Genomic DNA, 15,665 nt, shown 5'->3' with positions numbered 1-15,665 from the left:
ACAACTGAACTTCTTCTGGTGACTATCAGGCACCCACCTGTCTTAAAGTCCTCTGGGCCTTCTCATCTGCTATCTGACTGGTGCTCCTAAAGACCCCAGGGCCTTTTCTGGAGATGGGGAGCTAGAGATTGAGGGATGCTGTTGGGGAATGACAGAACAAATCATGGTATATGATTGAGACGAAATGCTGTTCTGTTATGGGAAATGATGAGCAGGATGCTCTCAGTAAAACCTAAAAAGACTTGTAAGAGCAGATGCAATGAGAAATGAACTGTATACTAAGTAACAGCAACATTGCTGGATAATCAGCTGAGAATGACCTACCTTTTCTCAGCAAAGCTGTGACCCAAGAGAACTCTGGAGGATTTATGATAAAGAATGCTATCAGGTGGGCAGCTAGGTGGTGCCATGGATAAAGCATCGGCCCTGGAGTCAGGAGTACCTGAGTTCAAATCCAGTCTCAGACACTTAATAATTACCTAGCTGTGTGGCCTTGGGCAAGCCACTTAACCCTGTTTGCCTTGCAAAAAACCTAAAAAAAAAATAATGCTATCAGGACAGCTAGGTGAAGCAGTGGATAGAGTACCAGTCATAGAGTCAGGAGGATCTGAGTTCAAATATGGACTCATACACTTAATATATATACTTAGCTGTGTGACCTTGGGCAAGTCACTTAACCCCATTGCCTTGCAAAAATTAAAAGAATGCTATCCATACAAAGACAGAGCTGGTGGCATCTAAATACACACTGAAGCATTCTTTATTTTTCCATTAAAAAAATACATTATAATCCATTAAAAAAAACCCCCCCAACAACCCTGGGCCTTGTCATCTATTCTTCTGCTGCTCCCCTTAGGACTTGGGGCATTTCCATCTATCCATCCATCCATCCATCCATCCAGCATTTCTGTGTATTGTCACTCCTTCAGAGGGGGGACTGTTTGTTTTTCTTTCTTTTCCCAGCCTTTAGCACTGGTTTTAACCTCCAGTTAGCATGCTTACTTCATTCATTCTCTTGGCAAACTCATTCAGTTAGCTAACTTCAATGCTGGCTGACCTGTCTGCTGGATGGTTCTTGGATTTGGATCCTTCTCTCTGGATCTCCAGCTGCCACTAACACCACAGACTTACCATTCCCCAAACCAACTGGGTTCATGACCTTTCCTCTTTAAGCCAGCTGGTTTTCCCATTTCCTTTTGGAGCAACTCCACTCCCATGGTATTGCCTTGGTTGGGATCTTCTTTGTCTCTTACCTCCCACTGCCAGACCATTACTGTGGATGATCTCATCTCCACAACAACTGGCATCTGGGCCTGCCTCCCTTGCCCTTGGCTGTGATCCTGATACTGTGACCTTCCTGCTTCTAGCCTTCCCTGCCCTTTGCCCCATGTAAGGGACTTTATCATCCTGAAGGTGCCATAAAAAGTTTATTATTGGGATTTTTGGACAGGCCTGTGATTTTACAGGTGCCAGAAAATCCTGGTGAATAAATTCCCCTATACTAATTCATAGACTCAGCCCCTTATAACTTTGAAGAATTGTTGGGGCCTGAAAGGAGTGATTTACCAAGAGTTCACAAAACCAGGGCCTGTCAGAAGAGGAGCTTCCTGCCTTGATAGTTCTCTGGGCAGTGGGTCATGCCCATTCTTAAAACCTACCCTAGATGCCAGAGTATCAATGACTTATTGTTTATTCTAGCGTAGCATTCTCCTGAGGGGCCCTGCCACCCACTGGCCCTGGCTGGGTCTGAGTGGCTTCCTCTTTTTGATGACTAGGTAGGAGGTGATAATTCCTAAGGTCCCTCCCAGACCTGATGCCTCTGCCCTTTTCTAAGGTCTCTCCAGTATCTGAGGAAAGGGGATTGGCCTGAGGGGTTTCAGCAGGCTGCCAGGGCCTTAGGAAAGGAATCCAACCACTTCAGCTGGTGAAATGTTTTCTTTATTGAATACTGATCCCCAGGGTGCCGTGTATTGCTGCATGTTGGTGGTTGTTCAGATTGTTGAGAATCGGGCAGATGGCCCGGAAGGCAAATTTCCCAAGTGATTAAGGGATCTAAGGACTGATGCTTCCTCTCTTTGTCCAGTTTGGATCTGTGAAAGGATGGGCAGAGACAGGGAAGAGAGGTGAGCTGCTTTTTTTTTCCCCAGAGAGATCAAACAGGGTAGTCTGAAGTCCACATGTCCCTGGGGGATATTTTTGGGGAATTAAAGCAATCTTGGGAGAACAGGGATTACCTTGCTGCCCTTCAGATAGACTGGAGTGCTTACAAAGGCAGAGTAATGTCCCGCAGTTGACATTGCTTCAGAAACCGGAGGCAGCTTTGTCTCTGGTGCTTCTGATGCCCTAAGCCCAAAAAGAGAGGTGAGATTAGCCCTTCTCTTGTAAGTCCACAACCTGGTTCTGAGGTGTGGAGAAAACACAGGACTGGAAGTCAGGGGTTCCATCAGAGATGAATCACCCAGGTTCAGGGCCCTGGTATTTTACAGAATAGAAAATGGAGGCCTCCAGAGTTAAGGGACCTGCCGAAGATCACATGGTTGATAAAACAAAAGTACCAGCATTTGAACTTGAGCTTCTCACATCAAACCTAGTGTTTTTTCTATGGTTCCATGCTTCCTTCTGACTCAGACCTTTACTGACTTCTGTTTTCCTCTCTTTTCCTCCTTTTCTTATGTCAAATGAGGTTGTTTTGCCCTGAAAGCTTGTGATTCTTTTTATTTTAATACTCCATTGAGTATTGAAAGACCCATTATGCCTTTGTTATGGCTATACCCTCCACTGCTGTAGATAGCCAATTCTTGACTATCTTGTTAGATGCTTTAAATTTCTAGTTCTGGCATTCAAGGCCCACCCCAGTCTCCCCTGAAGCCTGCCTTTCCAACATTATTTTATTCTCCTGCCCTTCCTGAGGAATCTGGTGGCTCAGTCCTAAGGCCAGGGTCAGAAAAACCCAAGTTCCTGCCTGGCTTCAGACACTATCTATGTGATCTTAGACGAGTCACCTAACCTCTGTTTGTCTCAGTTTCCTCAGATGTAAAACAGCAATGACATCTACCTCCCAATATGATTGTGAGGATCAAAGGAGACCATCCTGGATGATTTGCCATCTCTCTTGGTCTTGCTTTGCCTTGCCTGCCCATCTCCGTGTTTGGCTTAGGCCAACTCCTTTGCTTAGGACACACACTGCCTTCCATCCATCTTGTTTGGAGACTCAGCCTAGATGTCTCCCCCTGCCAGGGGCAGGCCAGCTCCTCCCTCCTGACCCCTGCGCCAGTAGAGCTTGTTGGCACCACCTTTGTTGTTTCGTGACTTTGCTGGGCTGTCCCACCCAAACCCCATCATGTTCTGCCATTGTAGCACAGGCAATCTCTCCCCCCCACCCCAACTATTAGATTTTTTGGCTACTTGTGTGCAGGCGAGGCTTCTGGCATTTTTCATCTTTGAATCTTCCTCTTAGTTTAAGGCACCATATATGATAAACTCATCCCCTTGAACTGACTGGCCTTCTGTTAGTGACCCTCTGTACTGTTAGGCTTTCCTTGACAAAAGTCACAGATCATTCCTGGGCTTGTAGGCCAGACCTTCTCACTGCCTGCCACACCTCTCTGCCATACCCCTTGAGGGTCTGGGATCACCTCATGTGTGGGGTTGCAGTGTGTTATTGGTGGGGGCTAGGGGAGTGGCCCTGAGCAGTGCCATTTTCAAAGACTATGGGCTAGTGTGGTGTTAAGAGTCTGGAAAGACTTTGAATCCTGCCCCTCACCCTGCTTGTGTCACCTGGGGTCAGGACACCAGCCTTTCTGAGCCTCATTTTCTCTAGCTGTCAAATGGGGAGACTACACTGCTACCATTTACTTCCTAGGGTTTTTGTGAGGAGGAAAGCTGCAATCACCATAGAAACTGTTATGACCTGCATCCCCGATATTCCCCCATAACAGGATTTAGCCCAAGGAGTCTTCACATGGGAGTCCATAAAGTTTTTTCTTTTGTTTTAGTATTGTAATAACTATTTCAATACAATGGGTTTCTATTGTAATCTTGTATCCTTTATTTTACACATTTCAAACCTTTTCTCTGAAAAGAGTTTCATTGATTTCACCAGACCATCTGCCCAAGGTGTCCAGGACACAAAAGATATTTAGAACCAGCTAAGTTTTAATGACCCTGGATATTGCATCAAGGTTGGCCTTCTGGTGGATATGAATCAGAATTCCTCCCATTTCTCTAACCACTTGGAGGTATGTGAATCATTTCTCAGGACGACCTTGTAAAGGAGACCTCTGGGAGGTGAGCTGCTCCATATGGTCCCACAGCTTGGGAGGGCCAGAACTAGGACTTGCCCCCGGGGCATGGTGTTTCAGCCTGTCTTCCTTTCCTCTGCTTCCTTCCCAGTGGCTCACAGTGATTATTATCCTCATTTGATAGAGGAAGAAACTGAGGCTCAGAACAGTTAAATGAGGAGTCCATAGTTCTACAGGTGGGGAATCAGAGCCAGGCCTTCTGGCGTCAGAAGTTGGTGATTCAGTGATGGATATTAAGGGTGTCACCACCTCCCCTGCATGGGGAGGTTGGAGAGTTAGTCCAAGTTGGTGTCTTCCCTTCTCCCTGTCTCCCCCACCCTCACTGCTTCTTGGACATAACCTGGATGGGACCTGGGCAGGACAGGAAGGAGAAGCATTTGGGGTCAGAGGATCTGAATTCCCATTACAGCCAGGCTGTGGACAAAGGTGTGATCTCCCACAAACCACTTCACCTTGCTGGTCTCAGTTTCTTCCCAGGGATAGACTCAATAAAGACTTTCAGGGATCTAGATTTCTAAGCTCTTCAAGTTTGTGATGTAGCAAAAATCCTCAAACTTGGACTCAAATCTTAATTTTCCTATATTTACTCTCCCTCCCTCCCTCCCAAATGACTCTGTTTTATTTAAATTGGCGCCTTCACTGACAACTTACTTGTTTTTCTCCGTTTGTATTTAAGGTGGTCACATGGACACTTGCTTGCAGGTGACTTGGCTACCCATGCCCTCTTTCCTCCATGAATGATCTGGAAGGCATCTGAAAAACCCCCCATTTCCCATCCAGTGACCATCAATTCAGGGTAAGAATAATTGATAAAAGGATCCTGAGATTTAAAGGACTTTCAGAGACAGATGACGAAACTGGGGCCTGTAGGCCCAAGTTTGCACTGCTAATAATTCACAACACACATTTATATAGGATCAAGAATTTATAGCTGGGAGGGACTTTGATTCTTTTCACACTTAATTCTCCAACCTTCTGATGGCTATTCACACAAATCAATCCATTTCCAGACTCTGGGCATCTTTCCTGGCTGCCTCCTGTTCAGGAGCACTCCCTCCTTATCTCTTCATGCCTCCCAACTTCCCTGGCATCCTTAAGGCCTAGCTTAAATCTCACTTTCTAAAAAAAGCCTGTTCATATCTCCCTTAATTCTAGGGTTTTCTCTCAGTAGATCACTTCCAGTTTACCCCATCTAGAGCTTGTTTGTAGTTATTTACATGCTGTTTTCCTCTGTTAGATCAGAAGCTCCTGGAGAGCCTTTCTTTGTAGCCCTGGAGCTTAATGTAACAGCCAATGTGTAGTAGGAACTTAACGCTTCCTGATTTGAATGATTTGGGCAGTAGGTAGTGTAGGCATTAGCATCATTTTACAACTGAAGCACCGAAGAAGGGAAGGGGGAGAGCTTTCCCCAGGGCTGGGCTTCTTGGGCATCTGCTGGCTCTTAAAGTCTTGAAAGACTTAGAAGGATCTGTTGAAAGAACCAGGGGTATTTTGCCTGGCAAAAAGACAACTGTCTGGGAGGGGAGGAACATGAGGACTGTCTTCAGTGCCTTATGGAGTCAAGAAGGGACTGCCATGTTTTTCATCATTAGGCTGTTTAAAATTCTCAAGTGGATGTTGTGGGAACCTTGTGCTGCTTCTCAAGGTCATCAATTGGATTCAACAAACATATATTAAACCCAAATGATTCACAAGATATTGGACCAGCTGCAGAGGATACTAAATAAAAAATGATGTCTCCAAGAACTTGTAATCTAATAGGGCAGAGAGACATAGGTAGATAAGCCAGGTAGACAGAAGTCAGGATCAACAACATGTAAGGGGGCCATTGCAGTCATGGGAAATGCCCTTCCTCTCTCTCTGTCAATGGTGGGGTTGGGAGGGGGATGTGGCACCTGGACTGAGACTTGGAGGAAAAAGAGAATTTCAGTGGGCAGAAATGGGAGGGAATGCTGTCCAAAGCTGGGAGAGTGTATGAGGATGAGATTTAGAGTGGGGAAATGTGGTTGGAACACAGAGAATGGGAAAGAGAATAGGGTGAAATGATGCTGGAAGGGACAGAAGTACTTGGCACAGGATGTTCTCTCTTCTCCCATGGCCACTGGGGGACCCTTGAAGACTTTTTTGAGCCAGGGAATCATAGAGGAAGGCCAATGAGTTAGAAAAATGTGGGGAACTGTGTGAAGGCTGGTAGTGCGAGGCCTGGGCCCTGAGGAGCTGATCTTGCTGGAGACCTCAGCCCAGATGGTGTCCCAGCCCTCTGCAGTGGAAGTGGATCACCCCGCCTTTCCTTCCACCGGCTGCTTTGGAGGTGATGCTGTGTCAGTGACCTGTCCCATTGATCTGTTCACCATCCCCATGGCTTTCCAGACCAAAACAATCCTTCCTTGGCCACTATTCTCCAGCAAGGGTTGTATGTTCCTACTGGGGGGGGGGGGGAGCTTTTATGTAGCACCTACTGTATATCAGTCACTTTGCAAACATGATAGCATTTGATCTTCACAACCACCTGTGAGAACTGGGTGGGGTTATTCTTATTTGACCATTTTATAGATGAGTAATCTGAGCAAACAGAGGTTAAGTGACTTGCCTAGGGTCATACAGCTAGTAATTAAATAGATGAGGCTGGATTTGAACTCAGATCTGCTTGACTTCAGGCTCTATTGACTGTGACACTGAGCTGCCTCTTTTAGAAGACAAAGTTTGTCTTGGTCTTGAAGATTCTTGTAGCTGACTGCTTTTTAATCCATCTCCTTCCCTTTAGTTTCTGACTTCTTGGACCCAGCCTCCACCCAGCTCCCCAGTTTTTCTGATTTGTTGGTCTCCCTTGCTCAGAAGCCAGTAAGGGTTCCCCCTGCCCATGGGAGAGCATGAGACTCCTCAGCCAAGCACTTGAGGCCATGACCTACTTTTCCAGGCTTTGTACTTGTGTTCCCAGTGAGGGAGCTGAACAGTGTACTTGGCCTAGAACAAACTCTTATGTTTTCCCATTCGTTCATTCACCACATAGTGTAGACCTGGATCCGTTGAGCCCCTAGGACAAGACTAGAAGTAATACTGTAGAGGACCTTTCTCCCTATTCCATTTAATTGAGAACCTGACAATCAATCATGGCTCTCCCAAAGAGGAAAGGGAATTTAAGGCTTAGTGGTATCTCATGGCTGGAGGGTTTCAGATAAAGACTGGGTGCTCATGTGTTGTGAAAGTATAAGTGGACCCCGAGGTCCTTTCCAGCTGATCCCTGTAGACAGAAGTTAGGAACAACAACATGCCAGGGGGGCATTGCCCTTCCTCTCTCTGGACATCAGTTTTCCCATCCATCATTTGAAGACATGACAATGGAATCCTTCTAGCTCTAATAGCAAGAATTTAGAATTGGAAGGATTAGTATATGAGATTGAAAATTCAAGCTCATTAGTCTTTGGATTCTGTGATGCTGTTCAAGTGGGTCTCCAGCCCTGCCTACCCAGGACTTCACTCCTTGGGAAACAGAAACATGAGCACTGTACCCACCTGCCCGGGGAGAGGAAGGGGGAAAGGGTGTTGATGAGATAGCATCTCTTCCCCCCTCCTCTAGTGCCAAGATGGGCCCAAGGGGGAATGAATATAAATGATATCACTCACCTTCACAAGGACAATCCTGCTTTGTGCTCCTGGGAAACCTCTCTGCAGGCAGTTTGCTGTCCTTCTGAACTTCAGTTGCCACTGAAGGAAGGAAACAGAAGTCACTTTTCTGTGGTTCTGAATACCAGAGCCCTGGAAAATGCACTCGATTTGGAGTGTGAAGCCTCAGGTTTAAATCCAGGCCCATATAGCTGTGTGATCATGAGCAAGCTCTACCATCTTATTAAGCTAACAGTTTCTCTCTCCATAAAATGGAAAAACAATGTTGCATACTTTGTATTATAGTGTGTGTGAGGATCAAAGCAGCTTTATAGGTAAAAGATAGCTTGTAAGTCCTAACCCACACATATCAATGTCTGTTGTTATAGCACTACTTCGATTGCAGAGAGGTTAGGCTGCTTAGTTCTGGAGATGAGAAATTGGATTTTACAGTCTGGATTCAGGAGATTGGTATTGTCTTTTTCCTCTAAATTGGTAGACTTTAAAGTTATCAAATCTCTTTACCTGACCAGAAATGCCTCATAGTAACATTAAGAAGTAAGGAGGAGGGGGCGACTAGGTGGCTTAGTGGATACAGCACCGGCCTTGGAGTCAGGAGTACCTGGGTTCAAATCCGGTCTCAGACACTTAATAATTACCTAGCTGTGTGGCCTTGGGCAAGCCACTTAACCCCATTTGCCTTGCAAAAACATAAGGGAAAAAAAAGAAGTAAGGAGGAGATTGGTAAACCAGGACTTACTTTAACCCCCCAAGTTGTTGGGCCATCTGGAAACTGAGTCTAAAAATTCTAATATTGAAAAATAACCCTGGGGGGGCCGCTAGGTGGTGGTAGTGGATAGAGCACCAGCCCTGGAGTCAGGAGTACCTGAGTTCAAATCCAGCCTCAGACACATAATAATTATGTAGCTGTGTGACCTTGGGCAAGTCACTTAACTCATTTCCTTGCAAAAAAACCAAACAAACAAAAAAAGAAAAGTAACCCCTCCTTTTGCTCCCATATCTGTATCATTCTGTCCTTCCCACTTTAGCCTGTCTAATTCATCCCTAGGTTGCTTTATTCTCTGCTTTGTGCTGCCAAACTATTTCTCTGACAACTGGTGGGGCAAGGTACTGAGAACCCTAGCTTGAAGTGGGTCCTGGAGATGAAGGCTGATATGGGTCCAATAGCTCAGCAAAGCAGTGGGAAGAAAGGCAGGAGGGCAAGAGAACCTGCCCCCTCTGGCTAGCAACTTGTTGGTCAAGGCCCTAGGGGTCTTGTTCACTGGAGCCATGCCAGTGATATCTGGGTGACTACTTGTTGGAAGTGTAGCAGCTGGGCTGATCTACCAGATGGGCTTCCAGGGCGAGGGCCTCTGGGGACTCTTGCCAGCTCTCTTGGCTAAGTCATTTTGCTAGGACCTTTGATATGGATAGATTTACTTTGTGACTTCAGGCCAATCTGTTTCCCTTTCTGAGTCCTAGAATCAGTCCCAGTAGAGTCTCAGTCATAGGAGGAGGTGAGTTCAGTGTCCTAAGGCTCAATTTATTATCTCCCCTAATCTCATTGAGTCTTTACTTTAGCAAGACATTCTTTTATACTTCCCTAATTACTTCACAAGCCCATTCACCAGAGTGGGTCTTGTAAACCTTTTCATTCCTCTTTAACGCTTCATACAGGGCCCCGCCTTCCGCTTCCCTCACTCTCTCCAATGAGAAATTCATTTCAGTACTTATGAAAAAAGGATATTGTCAGCTCTGAGAGACTTGTCTACTCTGATCAAGACAATGATCCAGGACAGTCCTCAAGGACTCATGCTGAAAAAGTGCTCTCCACCTTGTCAGTGAGATCTGATCATACTGAAGCATATTTTTAAAATTTTTTTTCTGTCTGTATTTTCATTTGCAACACAGCTAATATGGAAATAAGTTTTGCATGACTCCACATGTCTCATTGAAAACGTACTGCTAGCCTTCTCAAAGGGTGAAAGGGGATAGGAAGATAATTTGGAATCTGAAATTTTATAAAGTTAATGTTAATTTTTAGAAATATAATTGGGAAAGATTTAATAAAATAAATAAAATATGGCAAAAAAATTGAAGCCATTCTGTTTCTTGGTTCCTGGAAACCAAGAGCTTTCCCTTCCCATCACTCAGATGCTTTCTTCTCCCTTGTCTCACATGAAGATACAGCCTCTTTTCTGGCCAAGGTAAACCCCTCACCTTGCCCAAGTGAGGCCATTCCATTCTTTTGCAGCAGATCTTCCCCTCTATCTTCCTCACTCTCACTAATCTTCAAGCTCTCCCTGTCTTTTGGCTACTTCTTTGATGCCTACAGACATTTCCCATTTCTCTCCAGGCCTTGGAGAAACCCTAACTTGATCTGTTGAATGTTTGTCCTTCATTTTCGAAGAAGACCATGACATCAAGGAGGTGATGCCATGACAAGCATATGAAATGGGTTTGAGTGAGGGAGTGCTGTGCTAAGCCACCAGCCTTACTTTCTCCTCCAGAGCCATAGGGGTCCTGTGGTCAAATATGAATCAAGACAACTGGAGATGACCTGGATGTGAGTCAATCATGGTTAAGTGACTTGCCTGAGGTCACACGGCTACTAAGTGTCAAGTGTCTGAGGCAGGATTCAAACTCCCTGACTCCAAGGCCAGTGCTCTGTCTGCTGTGCCACCTAGCTGCCTATTTGGATTTCTGTTCTCCCTTATGTGAATAAACTTCTTGGAAAAGTTGTCTATAATCAGTGCCTCCACTTCCTTTCCTCTCACTTTCTTCTTCACTCTGTAGTCTAACTTCCCTTCTACTTTTTTTTTTTTTTTTAGGTTTTTGCAAGGCAAATGGGGTTAAGTGGCTTGCCCAAGGACACACAGCTAGGTAATTATTAAATGTCGGAGACCGGATTTGAACCCAGGTACTCCTGACTTCAGGGCTGGTGCTTTATCCACTAAGCCACCTAGCCGCCCCTTGTAGTCTAACTTCCAATCTCATCATCCCTCTGAAAGTACTTTCTCCAAAGTCATCAACTGACATATCATTTAAATGTCAACCTTCACCTTTCCTGATCTCTCTGTAGCCTTTAATACTGATGATCACTCTTCTTTTTGATCTTCTCCTTCTCTAGGTTTTCATGACACAACTTCCTCCTGGTTCTTCTCTTCCCTGTATGATTTCTCCTCCTCTCCTTTGCTAGATCTTCATCTGTGTCACAGAGCATCTGACTGAGGACTCTGGCCTTGTCTCTCTCTGTACTATTTCTCTTGGTGATCTCATCAACTCTTGGGTATCAATTCTCATCTCTATGCAGATGAGCTTGTCCAACCCTAACTTCTCCCTGATCCTACAGTCTTACATCTCTAACTGCTTATTGGATATCTCAAATTGGATGCCCAATAGTTTTTCCTAAAAAATTAGTTTATATACAGGGGTTTTTTTTAATATCACCATAGTTTCCTCCTCTCAGTCATTTTGTAGAACAAACAGTATTTTTTTAGTTTTTTTTTTTTTTTGCAGGGCAATGGGGTTAAGTGGCTTGCCCAAGGCCACAAAGGTAATTTTTAAGTATCTGAGACCGGATTTGAACTCAGGTACTCCTGACTCCAGGGCTGGTGCTCTATCCATTGCACCACCTAGCTGCCCCTAAACAGTATTTTAAGACAAGAAAAAGAAAATGAGGAAAAAAATCAACATAACTGATTAATATATTGAAAAAGTCTGAAAAATATGTATAATGTACAGTGCTCCCATTGACATTTTAAACTGTCTAAAACTGAAGTAATGGCTCTCCTTCCCCCCTCCCCCTGCCCCAACCTAGTCTTCTCTATTACTATTTAGGGTCCTATTATCTTCCCAGAACTTCCTGCTGGCAACACATGAGTCATCCTAGACTCCACACCACAACTTTTTTTTTTTTTTTAGATTTTTCAAGGCAATGCGGTTAAGTGGCTTGCCCACAGCCACACAGCTAGGTAATTATTAAGTATCTGAGGCTGGATTTGAACTCAGGTACTCCTGACTCCAAGGCCAGTGCTCTATCCACTGCGCCACCTAGCCCCCCCTACACCACAACTCTTCCCTTTACAAATGATAAAGCTAGTTAATGTCGATGGGTTGAAAATGTCTTTTCAATGGGTAAATCCTGGCAGAACCTGAGGGGTACCTCAGTACTTCCAGTCCCTGTCAGGGACTTTTTTGACCTTAGGATTCACATTACCTCTTCTTTCTAGGACCCTACTCCCAACCATAAGTTTCACTTCTTCTGAAAAATGAGGGCTATTTAGGGCAGTAGTATACAATTCAAATAGAAATGGATCCTAGCAGGAGCATATTAATTTAGAAAATCAAAAAATTAACATTACCTCTATTGTATTGATTTTTTGTTTATTTTGTTAAACTTTTCAAAATGTTCTTGTTAAAACGTTTAGTTAAACATTTTCCAAGGACATTTTAATCTGATGGAGCCCCAGGCTTCACATTTGTTATCTCTAAATTGGGAGGTTCCTTCAAACTCTACCCTTCTGAGACTCTGTTAACAAAAGAGTTTTTAAAATGTTATTTGAGCCCCATTTATTCTGAATATTGAATTTAGGAGATAAGAGACCTGTTCCCCCCCCCCCCCCCCAGTTCTGCTTCTAGGCTCTTTCCTGTTTGATGTGGGAGGGCAGAAGTATTTTTCTAAAGAGTAGATCTATGTGAAAGAGGTACTTAACTGGAGTTCCCTCAGATTACTAACAAGTGGGGAGGGCAGGCAAAATGGGGAGGGCAGGTAAATCCCTGCTGACTCTCCAGAAATGGATTACAGCACATTGAAGCCCTAGATAGATCCCTTTAGGAATGAAAAAGAGGTGCCTCCTTGCCTTCTTACCCCTCAAAGAGACCATAGTCAAGAGATGGGATGGCCAGGGTAGGTTGTCTACTTTGACCAAAGTAGAAACCTCCATGGGTTTCAGATTAAAAAAACAGGCTCAGAGAGAGATAATGAGCAACTTTTCTAAGATACAATATTAGAATATAAAACACAGACTTTTAGAGCTAAAAGTGATATTAGCAGAGTTATATCTATTCCTCCCCCCCACCACCATTTCCCCATGCACATTTTGCAGTTAAGAAAAATGAGAGCATACCCAGGATCAATTCTACACAAGATCAGTGGTTAAGGCATCAGGACTGGTGACTTCAGCTGCCTTATGCAACTGGACCAATCTGCTTTCCTTTATGAAGCACTGTATGGCAGTGCCTCTTTGATTTTAGAGAAAAATGCCTTGTCTTGTACCTTCCTTTTACTTGATGAGGTAACAGACCCAGAGAGAGGGAAAAGAAAACAGTCAATTTCAAGAGTGGACACAAAATAAAAATCCAAATCCTCTGAGTTCTAATCCAGTTATGTTCCTGAGTCAAAGCCGGATCAGGAAGGCTGGGTAGTGAACTGTGAGTCTGGAATCATTGAGATGGCCTTGGACTGGACAGTGAACCCTGTATGTGGGCTCCCTAGTTTCTAGCAAGTATTGGCCAGCAGGTCCTCTCACCATCCAGAAACTTAGAACCCTTCTCCCTCCCAATCTTGGCTGTGCCTCCTGTTTCTAATTATGGGTCCCCCAGAAGCTTCTTTCTTCCTCACCTAGAAAACTGAATTCATTTACCTGGATTGGAGCTGTGGAAGGAAGCCTTTGACAGTGGTGGCAGCAGCAAGAGCAAGAGGGAGAAGATTGGGGCTCTCATTTTGCTGTGGTTCTACTGAGTCTTGGATCCAGTGTGTAGGAACTGGGTCCCTGTGGGAGAGGAAGCTTGCTCAGGTGTGAGTTAAGGGTTGTTGGTCGCCTCCTCTTTGGCCTCCTCTTTAATCTAACGCACGTCTTTCCATTGGAGGAGCAGTTTGGAGGGTGGTATGAAGTTGATATTCAGGTTATAGGTGAGACCATGTGCTTTACGGGAATCTAGGAGGCAAAAATGATTAAACAAAGGAAAGAAAAAAAAGAACTTTGAGAGCGCAGGTAAGTGAGTGATAGCTTGGCAGCAGCCCCAAGTCCGTCCCGCCTCTTCTTGTGAGTCCCTCTGGTCTCCATTTCCTTGTGGTGACAGCCTTTCCCCAGCACAATGGCCAACAGAGGGATGAATGGAGAAGAGTCTTGGCAGAAGCAGCAGACATGGAACCTCTTCCCTGCCTGTGCCCCAGAGGGCACCTCTTGAAATGGAAGTTATCCTTGGTAAGAGGCAGAGGGATGTTCTATTGTTACTTCAGACCTGTCATGTTCAAATGAGGCACATCTTCCCACCTAAGCCCACTTCTCCTAACCTTCCTGTTTTGGTCATGGGCTCTACAATCCTCCAAGTTGCTTAGACATTGAGGTAGAAAAATCTGGTTTCAAATCCTGCTCCAAATGCTGGACAGCTTTATGACTTTGGTCAATCCCCTAACCTCTCTGGTCTTCAGTTTCCCCAAATGTAAAAATTAGAGGTTGAACTTGATACCCCTCAATGCCACACCCATTAAGAGACCATTCCTGATTCCCTTAGTTGGACAATGTGAGCTCCTTGTGCAGGACTGAATCACTTTGAATTTTGACATGTAGGAACATTGAATAAAATACTTGTTGACCAGTTGAGAGATTAAGCCACAAAAGGGAGGGCAGGTAAATCCCTGCTGACTCTCCAAAACTGGGTTACTGCACATCTAAGCCCTAGACAGATCCCTTTAGGAGTGAAAAAGAGGTGCCTCCTTGCCTTCTCACCCCTCAAAGAGACCATAGTCAAGAGATGGGATGCTGATATCTTATTGTCTGATCTTGCTATTTCTTATACTTCATGTTTCTTCCTTAAGGATGTGATTTCTCTCTCATCACATTCAATTTGGATCAATGTATAACATGGAGACAGTGTAAAGACTGGCAAATTGCCTTCTGTGGGGGGAGGGAAGTAAGATTAGGGGAAAAATTGTAAAACTCAAAATAAATAAAATCTTTAGGGAAAAAAAGAGATGGGATGGGCAGGGTAGGTTGTCTACTTTGACCAAAGTAGAAACCTCCATGGGTTTTAGATAAACGGGCTCAGATAAAGAAACACATACCATCTAGCTCTAAACCTATGGTGCTGTGGTCCTAAACACTCTTTCTTCCTGACCTCACTTGATCAGTCACTTGTCAAGTGTTTCTTAAATCTCTCTCTTCTTTCTACCCACAAGCTCATTGTCCTTGTTGAGGTAGTCACCATCTTGCCCAGACTGTTACAGCTATCACAGCTGTCTGCTTGGTGCCACAGCTTTAAGTTTCTCCCTCTAATCCATCTTCCACAGTCACTTCCTCCAACAAATGCCAGTCAACCTGAGCCAGATGCCATATTATTCCCCTACTCAGGAACCTTCAGTGGCTCCCTATCACCTTTGGAATAAAATTAGAACTCTGTGGTCTGTCATTTAAGGCCCATCCCAGACCTCATTCAACCTACCTTTAGACCTTATGACATGGAATGATTCCTATTCATAAACTTGATGCTGCAGCCCAACTGGCTTACCAAACTGTTATTTAGACTTTACTTTCCATCTTCTCACCATTTGTGTTGGTTGCTCATAATGTCTTCTCTCCACATCAGGGCCCAGCTCACCAGCCATCTCTTCCAGTTGTTAGGGTTCTTTTCCTCTCAAATTAGTCACAGATTTATTTATCTATGGGTAAGGCTTTGGTCAGGGATCATTAGTGGAAGATGAAATAATTTGACCTGGGTTACTGTGGGATCAACTGGAAATGAGTTGATTGGATTGTA

The 15,665-nt window shown here is 44.5% G+C and overlaps 1 protein-coding gene and 1 long non-coding RNA gene across 3 annotated transcripts in view; one reads left to right on the top strand and one right to left on the bottom strand.

The window, feature by feature from the left end:
* Positions 1-1,899: 1,899 nt before the first annotated feature.
* CXCL17 (C-X-C motif chemokine ligand 17) lies at positions 1,900-13,817 on the bottom strand. Of its 2 annotated transcripts, XM_074219363.1 has the most exons (5): positions 13,550-13,811; positions 7,926-8,006; positions 4,953-5,054; positions 2,235-2,343; positions 1,901-2,090 (listed from the first exon to the last, which is right to left on the bottom strand). In XM_074219363.1, exons 1-4 carry the CDS (start codon positions 13,626-13,628, stop codon positions 2,264-2,266), a joined length of 342 nt encoding a protein of 113 aa, XP_074075464.1. In that variant the 5' UTR covers positions 13,629-13,811; the 3' UTR covers positions 1,901-2,090; positions 2,235-2,263. The 2 variants fall into 2 exon arrangements, with proteins under 2 accessions (XP_074075465.1, XP_074075464.1); XM_074219364.1 differs by lacking the exon at positions 4,953-5,054 and having other exon boundaries at positions 1,900-2,090; positions 13,550-13,817.
* LOC141509663 (uncharacterized) overlaps positions 4,983-15,665 on the top strand; it is a 29,373-nt gene continuing 18,690 nt past the window's right edge. Inside the window, exon 1 of the long non-coding RNA XR_012474687.1 lies at positions 4,983-5,097. This is a non-coding gene — a long non-coding RNA (uncharacterized LOC141509663). The remainder of the gene's footprint in view (positions 5,098-15,665) is intronic.

This window comes from Macrotis lagotis, chromosome 1 (genome assembly GCF_037893015.1).
Source record: "Macrotis lagotis isolate mMagLag1 chromosome 1, bilby.v1.9.chrom.fasta, whole genome shotgun sequence".
Lineage (NCBI taxonomy): Eukaryota > Metazoa > Chordata > Mammalia > Peramelemorphia > Peramelidae > Macrotis > Macrotis lagotis.
Note: the sequence above shows the minus strand (reverse complement) of the source record. Positions and strands in the feature narration are given on the sequence as shown.